Here is a 14,097-nt window from a genome sequence, read left to right on the forward strand (position 1 = left end):
ATAGAACCCTTACATTCTGGAAATTAATTGTGGTATGAGGAGCGGTATCAGTTACAATATGGTTATCGCTGGCTCCCAGTAACTGTACAGTCAATGATGAAAGGTGTCACCCACAGATAACATCAGTCCACATTATATAACATTGGTCAAAGCCTAAAAACGCAATTATTTAAGTAATTAATTTCATGTTGAAAAGGATTATCTCTGGAAGAATATCCTTCTCTATACTGAAACTGATCTGGGGAATGATGGATCACAGAAAATTTAGCTTCTGACACCCCTAGTAAGCAACTAGTATCGCCAGAGGAAGTAGAGATCAGCCCTATATTTCACTAATTGCCAGTGAAAACACTGTCCATTGCTTAGTTGTTCTCAATACTAGTTCATGTTTGGCAGTTCTTGGCTCTGGACGTTTTCTATGATGTTCAAATGCCTATTTAGGATAATAAATAAGGCTACAACTATAAAAATATCACTGTCACTGAGATAATTTCTGTATGTAGTTTTCTAAATAGCACTAATACAGCCTCGGTCACTATGTGTAGTCATCAGTATTTTCACTGATTACTGTATTTGTTATGTGAGAGCCATAAAGAGGTTGTCAACTCCTGTAATATTGATTATATGACTTTAGGATAGGTTGTCAATATCAGATTTTTGAAGTCTGACACCCGGTACCCTCCCCGATGGGTTTTTATCAATTCTAATCAGATGTAATCATTGACTGGCGATGAATGGTAAAGTTGAATTGGAGCTGAGCTGCAGCCACTAATCAGTATATGGAGCTGTGTTGTTCACTTCTGACATGGTTTACATCTGGTCACTGCCATAGCTGACAACAGTTGATATACAGGTGTGCTTAGTGTTAAGGTACCGTCACATTAAGCGACGCTGCAGCGATAGCGACAACGATGGCGATCGCTGCAGCGTCGCTGTTTGATCGCTGGAGAGCTGTCACACAGACCGCTCTCCAGCGACCAACGATGCCGAGGTCCCCGGGTAACCAGGGTAAACATCGGGTTGCTAAGCGCAGGGCCGCGCTTAGTAACCTGATGTTTACCCTGGTTACCAGCGTAAAAGTAAAAAAAAAAAACAGTACATACTCACCTGCGCGTCCCCCAGCGTCTGCTTCCTGACACTGACTGAGCTCCGGCCCTAACAGCACAGCGGTGACGTCACCGCTCTGCTTTCACTTTCACTTTAGGGCCGGCGATCAGTCAGAGCAGGAAGAGGACGGCAGGGGACGCGCAGGTGAGCATGTACTGTTTGTTTTTTTTACTTTTATGCTGGTAACCAGGGTAAACATCGGGTTACTAAGCGCGGCCCTGCGCTTAGTAACCCGATGTTTACCCTGGTTACCAGTGTAAAATATCGCTGGTATCGTTGCTTTTGGTGTCAAACACAACGATACACGGCGATCGGACGACCAAATAAAGTTCTGGACTTTATTCAGCGACCAGCGACATCACAGCAGGATCCTGATCGCTGCTGCGTGTCAAACTAAACGATATCGCTAGCGAGGACGCTGCAACGTCACGGATCGCTAGCGATATCGTTTAGTGTGAAGGTACCTTTAGACCTCCACCAACCTGATATATATGACATATACTAAGGATTCACCCTTGATTTCACAGTAATGGATAACTCCTTTAACATAATGTTGCTTGTGCATTCCATTGAAATGAAGGAAATTTATATCTGTACTGATCGTGGGACTTCTCCACCTTAGTCAAGCCCCGATATTAAGCCGATGCTATATTTACCCTTTCATGAAACATTCATGTAATAAAATGAGGATCTGTAATTTAGCATTATCATGTCACAATATTTTTCATTTGTTAATTGTTATTTAACTAGGACAAGTCGTTGACCTAGTTTTCATTGAACTAGTTATCGTAAAGGACGATGATAACATGGACATGCAAAATCTCAGAGGCACAAAATATTTATCCATGTGCTTTTATCTCCTTTTCTTTTTACAGCGCGTATTATAAGAACGAAACAGTGGTGTGAAATGCTTCCATGTTTAGAAGGAGAAGGTTGTGATTTATTAATCAATAAGTCAGGTTGGACTTGTACGCAACCAGGTGGACGAATAAAGACAACTACAGTAAGTAGAAAGTGTGCAATATATGTGTTTAAATAAGACATCAGTTATATATATAAAATAAGAATGGCTCTTTCATTTACCTTATTTAACCTACATGGCCTTTCTTTATATATGTATATGGGCCTTATGTTTTTGAACATTTTTTTAATTGAAAAAACAAGTATCCATTAGAAGCTATATAGAATGTGATTTGTATATTTTCAATTAATACATGTTATAGAAGAGATAGGCGGCTGAAAACTTGAACGAGAATTGCATCACAATGCTTGGACTGGCCGGCAGCTCACCCTACCCATGTGAGACAGCATGTATTTTTATGTAGCTGTTACACTCAGGTTAGGAGAGCCGACGGCCAGTCCGAGTGTTGCAATGCAATTCTAGTCCGAGTTGTATGGCCATCTGACTCTTACCTTACCAGAATAATCACACTAGATGAAATTAAAATGAAAGAATTTAATTAATAATTGGGGTATATATATATATGTTATAATAAATTAAATTAAGCAAATATTTAGGAACACAAAGCATGTATCAGTGAATTAAATGATTCCGTGTTGAATGTAATCAGGCTAAACTATTGTCATAATCCATAAATTTTGAAATTAAAACTAGAGATGAGCCAATCTGACAAAATTAAAATTTCCTAAATTGCGTGGATTTTCCTGGACATTTTAATTATAAATTGAATCACCCTCTCCAGACCACAAAGTATAATAAGCGCAAGATGAACAAAACAAACAAAAAAATTGCCTCACCTCTCTGGATTCTCCACTCTTCACCATCCTCCATCTGGTCCTCAGTGCATCATCTTATCACTGGTGTGAGCACTGGATCCCCGAGCTTCATCATAGCCAAAACTCCTATTCTAGTCCTGGCCTGGTGTGATGAGATAACCCAAGGATAAGAAGATGCACAGAGACCCAGATGGGGACAATGCAGAGCATAGGGGCTAGAGAGGCGAGTGGTAAGGGGATAATTTTTTTAACCTCTTGATGTCTGTTTCATGTTCAACAACATATTAGCCTGTCAACCACCACTTTGTTAAGTCCGTAGGGAAGCAAATTACAAAAAGTCTGCACTTTGGTGAATGTGGATTTTTGCAGTATTTGAGTAGAATTTAATTCAAATATCTTCGCTCATTTTTAATTAAAACCCATTCTTCCAGAATTAAAGTGATCTTCACTCACTCACGGTGTGAGTCTTTTAAGTCTACTTATTTGGATATATTCTGCTTTGTCATCCCCCTATTGCCCCTACAGATGTTTTAGTTTTGATGTACTCTGTAGTATAGGATTAGTAGTTTTTTGCTAGTTATAAGTTAAGAAATTAATTAACAAATCGTGCGACGGTTGCGTCGTGTTTTAGCGCACCGCTGCCACAAAAAACGTTACATGTAATGTTTTTTTGTGCGTCAGGACCGCCATTTTCCACCACGCATGCGCGGCTGAAACTCTGCCCCCTCCTCCCCGGACCTTACAATGAAGCAGCGGAAGCGTCTTAAGACTGCTTCCACTGCCAACGTCGGGCATTTTCTTCACAGTATGCATCGGTACATCGGGCCGACGCAGCGCGACGGCCCCGTACCAACGCTAGTGTGAAAGTAGCCTGTTGTACAGAGCTGAAATAGGATACCTATGGACTTTTCTTGGTTCCTGCCATGCCTCCATATGTTTATGCGTCTTTACACATCAAAAGACACAAACAATGAGGCATATATCTAATATATCAGACATACTACTCCACATGGATCACCATATGGTGGAATTCGAAGTCCCCATGGATCAGCACAATGAAGTCTAACAGTTGTGTGCGTCTGAAGTGTACATATGAGTATCACAAGTAATTTTTGTTGCACAAGTGATTTACAGTCATAGGCTTTCTATTATATCTGCACTTCTGCTCCGTGTGCGGTAGGACCTGTGAGCTCCTGCTTCATGATCTGCATATTTTTCAGCTGTCTTTCCAGCAATCAGTGGAGGTGAAGGCCTCATTTTTCTGCATCAGTTGATTGGTTTTGGTCATTATCTAAACAAATAAACTAGATTAATTAACATTTTTCTAGAAAGTAGGGAATCATTCACAATTTCAATATTACTTGCTTAAGGGGCATAGTCAGCACTAACACATGTATAACAAAATGTCTACCATCTCAATATTCCCGTCATGTGGTTTTATGATCAATCATTTGCTATCTGTATCTCAATTAAGACAGATTAAATGAACCTTAGAAATCTAATCCTATTTGTTGCATTACCAAATGTTCTATACCGTTGAGAAAATAAATTAATTTTACTATCAAACTGTATATATTTTGTCAATGATCCATTTCTGCTTAATTGTTATTTAATGAATTCTTTCTTTTAGATTATGTGATTTCACTGAATTGAACTTAAAAGAACATTCATGCTCCAGTTCCTTGGTAGCTAACCTCACTAAACCTCTGTAATTTTATTGCTAAATTAGCTGAAGTGGGAAATTAAAGAGTATCAGAAACCTAAAAAGAGAACTCGCAGTGGATAAAAGGTGTAATCACTCTGACACAGATTTCCATGCTTAGCTAGTAAAATAAACCAAAGATCCACTCTCAACCAGGGAAGAGCGTTTCTTAATAGACTTTATTTACAGATAAAGCAACAAAACACTCCTCTCTATTAGCACAATTACATGCTATCTGATCTAGAAATTAAATTAGCTTTTCCTGGAGATTAAACTGTTTTGTATTGCATTCAGTGTATCGCTGATGAAACAAAAAAGTTCTTACTGTGCAATTTTACATTCCTTTACTAAGAGAACAATGGTATAACCTCCCCATATCATATCATCTTTATGTTATACACAGGAATCAGTGTCATGCCCTACATCATGCCATTCTCAGATGGGGGAACAAAAACCTGGTGAAAGATTCCACTTAACTGATGTAACTGATATTGTTAATTTCTCTTTATCTACAATATTTAATATTAGAAAAAATCGAGAGAACGTGTTCTGCCTTCTAGAGAAGAGCCGATTTGCAGAATTTCAGAAAAGAAAACAATTTTCCATCATGTTGAAAAGTATACATGTTACAATGATTTATGACTTAAGACCTCATCAAAGTTGAATATGCAGGGGGAATAAAGAGGTCATAAAAGCCAAATATTGCAACTTTTTTATTAAACCAAATTGCAAAACTATTTTTTAGCATTCAATTCCTATTTCATAAAAAAAAATTATATATATATATGTTGTGATGTAGTGAGGGAATTATATGTGAGGTACAGTATGTATCCCCAGGATGCAGATAGAAGTGTATTGAGGCCGGTGGAGTGCCTTGCAATCACAGATATAGCTGTAGTTGCAGTGCAGAATAAAAGTAAGTTTGGACTTGGTCAAGTTATTTGACCAATGCAGATTTAAGAAAACCAGGCATGGACTTTTATTTTTGGAGTGAACTACAGGAAGGTAGTGGAGTGGTTTGCTCTCTCCAGCCAGGTCTTACAAGGGGCCCATGGCCACATATTCCATTTAAAACCCCACAGCAAAGGTTTGAGTGTGTCAGTATTTGCTTGCAAGCTGCAGAGCAGATGGCTCTGCAATATCTGGCTTCTATGAAGTCGACACAAAGGCAAAGGAAGCAAAATGCCTCGCGCCCCTCAGACATGGTGGTTCAGTCGATTTCAATGCCCCAGCTGCGATGCGGAGTATACCATTTTGCCTTTAAGTTGTGAGTTTTTGACAATGAAGACATTTGCGTTGAACATTGCTGGGTCACTTCCTCATTACACCACACTACAATATATATATATATATATAAATATATATATATACACACATATATATCTGAGCTTGTAAACAATCATACTTTTAGAAACGTGATTGCTCCAGTAATAAGAGTAGCTCTGATGCTAGTGTGAAATGTGTCGTGAAGTAGCTGTGTTTGGGTTGTATTTAGGCTCTCCTTCACCTGCGGCTACATTTTCAAAGTTGCGCCCCTATCCTACGTCTAAATACCTTGCAGTAAATACCCCAGTTCCGAAGTGGCTTTTTGGCACTTTTCTTGCAGCCAGCATCCAGGACAAATGCCCCAGTTTTCCACTGCTAACTCTACCCAGCACTGTCCTATCACCAAAGATGAAGTTTTTTGTTCAGTTTTTACATTTTATTTTTTATTTCTGGTCATATGACAGGGGTCACATTGCGCTTTGTACATCATCATGTGCTCCAAAAAACAAGATCATTACTACATATATACTAAAAATATTCTAAAATAATTGTACAGCAATGTTACCACCAGGTAGAGCATGAGCATTTACTGTTATCACTGCAATCATACAGAAGAAGATAATGGCTCACGCTAATTTTCATAAGTATCCTCTTCTTGCTAATAACATTGAAATGCTTGTCTACAAGTGTTTTCAATGTCGCATCCTGTAGCAGTCCTTTCTACATGAAACCTCTAGTTCTATGTTTAGAAGATGAGCAAACCATTGTGTAATCCTGACCTTGTTCATGGCCAATCTGTTCACAAATCTGTGAGGTTGCATTACTAGATTACTGCCAATTCAGTAATGGGCTGAGCGAGGTGTTATGTGTGCTTAGCCTTCCTTCACTGAACACAACTGTTCTAACATGATTTTTCCAATCTTTACCAGACCATTTTTTCTCATTAGGCTTATATAACTATACTACATGCAATTAACCTGTAGCACTACAATTCACAGATTTGTCACATTTACCAGCTATCCTATGCATGGGCTTTACAGATCATATGGGCAATGCCTTTTGACAAATATAGGTACAGACAAGCAACATTGTAGTATTCAAATTCCCCAGAGTGATACTGCTGAAACACAGTATTGTATATGAAATAATTTGCAGACACCACAAGCAGAATTTGTAGGTTACTTAAAGGGAACCTGATAGCTGATACATGCTGCCCTATTTACAGGCAACATGTATCAGGCAATGGCTGTATGAGTTCAACACTGTGGCATTTCAGAGAAAAATCATACTTTAAAAGCTGGATCTAGCAGCATGTATCCTCTGTCAGGTTGCAAGTAAAGGCAAAGTACAACTGTCTTTAAACTGAAATATATACATCAGCATTTTATATTAATACATATTCACTATGAAGGCCATTCTGCATCTGCATTTTGTGTTATAAGTTGACACGGAGCCAGTGGCAAATCAAGACCCATGGTCTACCCAACACCCAAGGTATCTTGTGATGTGTTGCATGATGTTTTGGGGAAGTTATGTGATGGATCAAGTGATGAATACACAGGTGATCTGGTGCACATCTGCAGATGTAAGGAGACAGAGACAGCGCTGCACCAAATTCTTTCCCTTATATACAGCGCTATACATAACAATAGAGGATACTATATGATAAGGGATGGCGCTGAACACAACAAGAGCAAATGCTATAGAATAATGGCACTATGAAGGTACACATATGGAAAAAAGAAGTAAAGAAACATGTATTACATAAATCAGAATTTGTATTAAACCTTGAATTCCTCAAAGAACTCCCCTTTTACAGTGATGACACCTTGACCCTTCCCTCCCCCCTTAACATTCTCTCAAGCAACTTCATCAGGTGTTCGCCTAGAATGGCATTCCAACAGTCTTGAAGGAGTTTCCAGTGGAGCTGAGCATTTGTTGGCTGCTTAAGGTACCTTCACACGAAGCGACGCTGCAGCGATAGCGACAACGATGTCGATCGCTGCAGCGTCGCTGTTTGGTCGCTGGAGAGCTGTCACACAGACCGCTCTCCAGCGATCAACTATGCCGAGGTCCCCGGGTAACCAGGGTAAACATCGGGTAACTAAGCGCAGGGCCGCGCTTAGTAACCCGATGTTTACCCTGGTTACCAGTGTAAAATATCGCTGGTATCGTTGCTTTTGCTTTCAAACACAACGATACACAGCGATCGGACGACCAAATAAAGTTCTGGACTTTATTCAGCGACCAGCGACATCACAGCAGGATCCTGATCGCTGCTGCGTGTCAAACGAAACGATATCGCTAGCGAGGACGCTGCAACGTCACGGATTGCTAGCGATATCGTTATAATGTCGTTTCGTGTGAAGGTACCTTTAGTCTTCAGTCTGTGGCCCAATTTATCCCTAATCATCTCGAATGTGTTGAGGTGAAGTGCTTGTGGAAGGCATGTCATCTGACGCAACATTTCACCCTTCTCCTTTTTGGTCACATGGTCATTAAATAATCTGGAGATGTGTTTTGGGTCATTGTCCTGTGGCAACACAAATAATGGTCCCACTATAAACAAACTCGATGGGATGACATGCACCTACATTGGGAAGTTTTTGTCATTTTTTTTAACAGTTATGTTGGAGATATGCTGTACTTTTGTGGCAGATAATAATACAAGTATTAGAGGTTCTCCTCATTATTCAATGACTGCATGACAGTCATGTTCTCATAAAGGCAAATACATTTAATATTTATTTAAATATTTAGGGTAGGGACCCCTCTATTTTTTTTTATTCATTTATCACACAGGCTCTGGCTGGTGAATGCTCTCATCATCGAACATCTGCTCTCGCTGCTATCGGCAAGAGTCGGTAAACGATGATGAGAGTAGTACTTCCATCAGCCAATGCCTGTTACGGCTAGAACTGCTGACTCACACGCTGTCATCTGGATGATAGCATGGGAAAGCAGTGCTCTGACTGGTTGTAATGAACTTACTCCTGACAAGAGTCGGTGTTTCTCGCACTGTCACACAGATGACAGCGTGGGAAACACTCGACGTTCAGGCTGCCATCCCCGAACAATAACACCGACTTCCTGGAGAAGTCCTTGCTCAGAGCACGGACACTAGGTGTTCGGTACGGACCCCGAACTTTACCGTTCCTGTTCGCCAATCACTAATCCTGGGATATTATATGGATTAATTGTAGTGCCCTGTGTGTATAAAGCTGCCAATGAAAGGTCATTATTAAAATGACATTCAATCTTATTTAGAAAAAAAAAAGAAAAATAACTAGAAATATGTTAAGCGGTATTTCTACAATATTTTGGATTGTGTCCCAACATCTGCTCCTTCCTTCGCCTCCTGTCATGCTTGATTATTCATACTCACAACATATGTTAAAAGTAGCTGCTTTTCTTACCTATCAAGAAAGGAGTAGATTTTCTGCAAAACAGCACCACAAACTTCTGCAATCTGGAATATTATGTGGTTTTTTTTAATAAATACCGCATATTTGTAGATTTATTAAAGTATAGGAACCTTGGATATCCTCTAGTGCTAACCCTGAACATACCCTTACAGTGACAGAAGCATTATCATAATATATCTAAGAAAAATAACAAACAACATGAAGCCAGTAAATCTGTCTTCTTACCGGAAATAATCTATGCGTTAGTCATGTTTCCTAATTGAAATTATTTTTTTTTCTGTTGCCAAGGCCGTTCAACAGAACAGAAAAGTGAAAAAAGTCTTAAAATATTGTTATGTCAACAAGCAGAGCCAAGTATTATTAACACAAAAGTGTTCACCACTGCTTGGTTAATGGTAATCTATCAACCAGTGACGAGGAACTGGTGGCTCAATGGTGGAAATCAGTTTCTGGATTCTCAGCGTGTGGAAACTAGCTTCACTCTCCCGTCAGTGTACTGTGCGGTATACATCTTTTGGACACGCTCTGCTGCCCTGCATATATTTATTGCTTTATACATGCTTTGCTTCATGTCACACAGAGCAGAATAAGTGCAGTGGGCGGCAGACGATATCCGTGTAGCTGTACACTAAAATGTGTCATCTCCAGAATATAGATTCCAGATGCTGGCATTTTACTCATCAAGCCCTCTTTTTCTTTTTGGTGGAGCATGATCCATAATATAAAAGAGGTTTTTCTTTTCCCAATTTATACATTTAAAACAAATTGATAGAATGATTCCTAATTGTTTATTGGTAATAATCTCTCAGCCCTGCCCTATATTACAAGGCCTCTTTCAGACGTCCATGTTGCATGTACGTGCTGTATCCATTTCTTTTCACGGATACAACACTTACCCATTGTAGTCTATGGTGATGTTCATGTCTGTGTTCTTCACAGATTCTGTGTCCGTGCAAAACACAAGTTGGCATGTCAATTTTTTTAGAGCAGCATAAATGAAAATGGCTTATACAAGTGTACAGAACCATGTAAAAGAAACATACATCCATATGCAGGAGAAGCTATGTAAGTTATTCATTTCTCTATCCTTCCCTGAAAACTGTTGACAAACTGATGGTAAAAACGGACACATGGATGACAGAAGGATGGTACAAATGGACACACAGATCAAACACTGATGACACACTGATGGTAAAAACGGACACACGGATGAAACACTGATGGTAAAAATGGACACACGGATGACACACTGATGGTGAAAACAAACACTGATGACACACTGATGGTAACAACAGACACACTGATGACACACTGATGGTAAAAACGGACACACGGATGAAACACTGATGGTAAAAATGGACACACGGATGACACACTGATGGTGAAAACAAACACTGATGACACACTGATGGTAAAAACGGAAACACTGATGACACACTGATGGTGAAAACAAACACTGATGACACACTGATGGTAAAAACGGAAACACGGATGACACACTGATGGTGAAAACAAACACTGATGACACACTGATGGTAAAAACGGAAACACTGATGACACACTGATGGTAAAAACGGACACACGGATGAAACACTGATGGTAACGACGGACACACTGATGACACACTGATGGTAAAAACAGACACTGATGACACACTGATGGTAAAAACGAACACTCTGATGACACACTTATGGTAAGAACGGACACAGGGATTACACACTGATGGTAAAAACGGACACACGGATAACACACTGATGGTAAAAACGGACACAGGGATTACGCACTGATGGTAAAAACGGACACTGATGACACACTGATGGTAAAAACGGACACACGGATGACACACTTATGGTAAAAACGGACACAGGGATTACACTGATGGTAAAAACGGACACACTGATGACACAATGATGGTAAAAACGGACACACGGATGACACTGATGGTAAAAACGGACATATGGATAACACACTGATGGTAAAAACGGACACAGGGATTACACACTGATGGTAAAAACGGACACACGGATAACACACTGATGGTAAAAACGGACACAGGGATTACACACTGATGGTAAAAACGGACACTGATTACACACTGATGGTAACAACGGACACACTGATGACACACTGATGGTAAAAACGGACATACGGATGACACACTTATGGTAAAAACGGACACAGGGATTACACACTGATGGTTAAAATGGACACACTGATGACACACTGATGGTAAAAACGGACACACGGATAACACACTGATGGTAAAAACGGACACACTGATGACACACTGATGGTAAAAACAGACACACGGATGACACACTGATGGTAAAAACAGACACACGGATGACACACTGATGGTAAAAACAGACACACGGATGACACACTGATGGTAAAAACAGACACACGGATGACACACTGATGGTAAAAACAGACACACGGATGACACTGATGGTAAAAACAGACATGGATGACACACTGATGGTAAAAACAGACACACGGATGACACACTGATGGTAAAAACGGACACACAGATAACACACTGATGGTAAAAACAGACACACTGATGACACACTGATGGTAAAAACGGACACACTGATGACACACTGATGGTAAAAGCGGACACACTGATGACACTGATGGTAAAAACGGACACACGGATGACACACTTATGGTAAAAACGGACACAGGGATTACACACTGATGGTAAAAACGGACACACTGATGACACACTGATGGTAAAAACGGGCACACGGATAACACACTGATGGTAAAAACGGACACACTGATGACACACTGATGGTAAAAACTGACACACGGATGACACACTGATGGTAAAAACAGACACACGGATGACACACTGATGGTAAAAACAGACACACGGATGACACACTGATGGTAAAAACAGACACACGGATGACACACTGATGGTAAAAACAGACACACGGATGACACTGATGGTAAAAACAGACACGGATGACACACTGATGGTAAAAACAGACACTGATGACACACTGATGGTAAAAACGAACACTCTGATGACACACTTATGGTAAGAACGGACACAGGGATTACACACTGATGGTAAAAACGGACACACGGATAACACACTGATGGTAAAAACGGACACAGGGATTACGCACTGATGGTAAAAACGGACACTGATGACACACTGATGGTAAAAACGGACACACGGATGACACACTTATGGTAAAAACGGACACAGGGATTACACTGATGGTAAAAACGGACACACTGATGACACAATGATGGTAAAAACGGACACACGGATGACACTGATGGTAAAAACGGACATATGGATAACACACTGATGGTAAAAACGGACACAGGGATTACACACTGATGGTAAAAACGGACACACGGATAACACACTGATGGTAAAAACGGACACAGGGATTACACACTGATGGTAAAAACGGACACTGATTACACACTGATGGTAACAACGGACACACTGATGACACACTGATGGTAAAAACGGACATACGGATGACACACTTATGGTAAAAACGGACACAGGGATTACACACTGATGGTTAAAATGGACACACTGATGACACACTGATGGTAAAAACGGACACACGGATAACACACTGATGGTAAAAACGGACACACTGATGACACACTGATGGTAAAAACAGACACACGGATGACACACTGATGGTAAAAACAGACACACGGATGACACACTGATGGTAAAAACAGACACACGGATGACACACTGATGGTAAAAACAGACACACGGATGACACACTGATGGTAAAAACAGACACACGGATGACACTGATGGTAAAAACAGACATGGATGACACACTGATGGTAAAAACAGACACACGGATGACACACTGATGGTAAAAACGGACACACAGATAACACACTGATGGTAAAAACAGACACACTGATGACACACTGATGGTAAAAACGGACACACTGATGACACACTGATGGTAAAAGCGGACACACTGATGACACTGATGGTAAAAACGGACACACGGATGACACACTTATGGTAAAAACGGACACAGGGATTACACACTGATGGTAAAAACGGACACACTGATGACACACTGATGGTAAAAACGGGCACACGGATAACACACTGATGGTAAAAACGGACACACTGATGACACACTGATGGTAAAAACTGACACACGGATGACACACTGATGGTAAAAACAGACACACGGATGACACACTGATGGTAAAAACAGACACACGGATGACACACTGATGGTAAAAACAGACACACGGATGACACACTGATGGTAAAAACAGACACACGGATGACACTGATGGTAAAAACAGACACGGATGACACACTGATGGTAAAAACAGACACTGATGACACACTGATGGTAAAAACGAACACTCTGATGACACACTTATGGTAAGAACGGACACAGGGATTACACACTGATGGTAAAAACGGACACACGGATAACACACTGATGGTAAAAACGGACACAGGGATTACGCACTGATGGTAAAAACGGACACTGATGACACACTGATGGTAAAAACGGACACACGGATGACACACTTATGGTAAAAACGGACACAGGGATTACACTGATGGTAAAAACGGACACACTGATGACACAATGATGGTAAAAACGGACACACGGATGACACTGATGGTAAAAACGGACATATGGATAACACACTGATGGTAAAAACGGACACAGGGATTACACACTGATGGTAAAAACGGACACACGGATAACACACTGATGGTAAAAACGGACACAGGGATTACACACTGATGGTAAAAACGGACACTGATTACACACTGATGGTAACAACGGACACACTGATGACACACTGATGGTAAAAACGGACATA

At 40.4% G+C, this 14,097-nt stretch overlaps 1 protein-coding gene across 1 annotated transcript in view; it reads left to right on the plus strand.

The window, feature by feature from the left end:
• Positions 1-14,097, plus strand: part of TAFA5 (TAFA chemokine like family member 5) — a 738,239-nt gene that overhangs the window by 595,002 nt on the left and 129,140 nt on the right. The window contains exon 3 of the mRNA XM_077264860.1: positions 1,983-2,110. Coding sequence (XP_077120975.1) covers positions 1,983-2,110 — 128 coding nt within the window. The remainder of the gene's footprint in view (positions 1-1,982; positions 2,111-14,097) is intronic.

This window comes from Ranitomeya variabilis, chromosome 5 (assembly GCF_051348905.1).
Source record: "Ranitomeya variabilis isolate aRanVar5 chromosome 5, aRanVar5.hap1, whole genome shotgun sequence".
NCBI classification, from domain to species: domain Eukaryota; kingdom Metazoa; phylum Chordata; class Amphibia; order Anura; family Dendrobatidae; genus Ranitomeya; species Ranitomeya variabilis.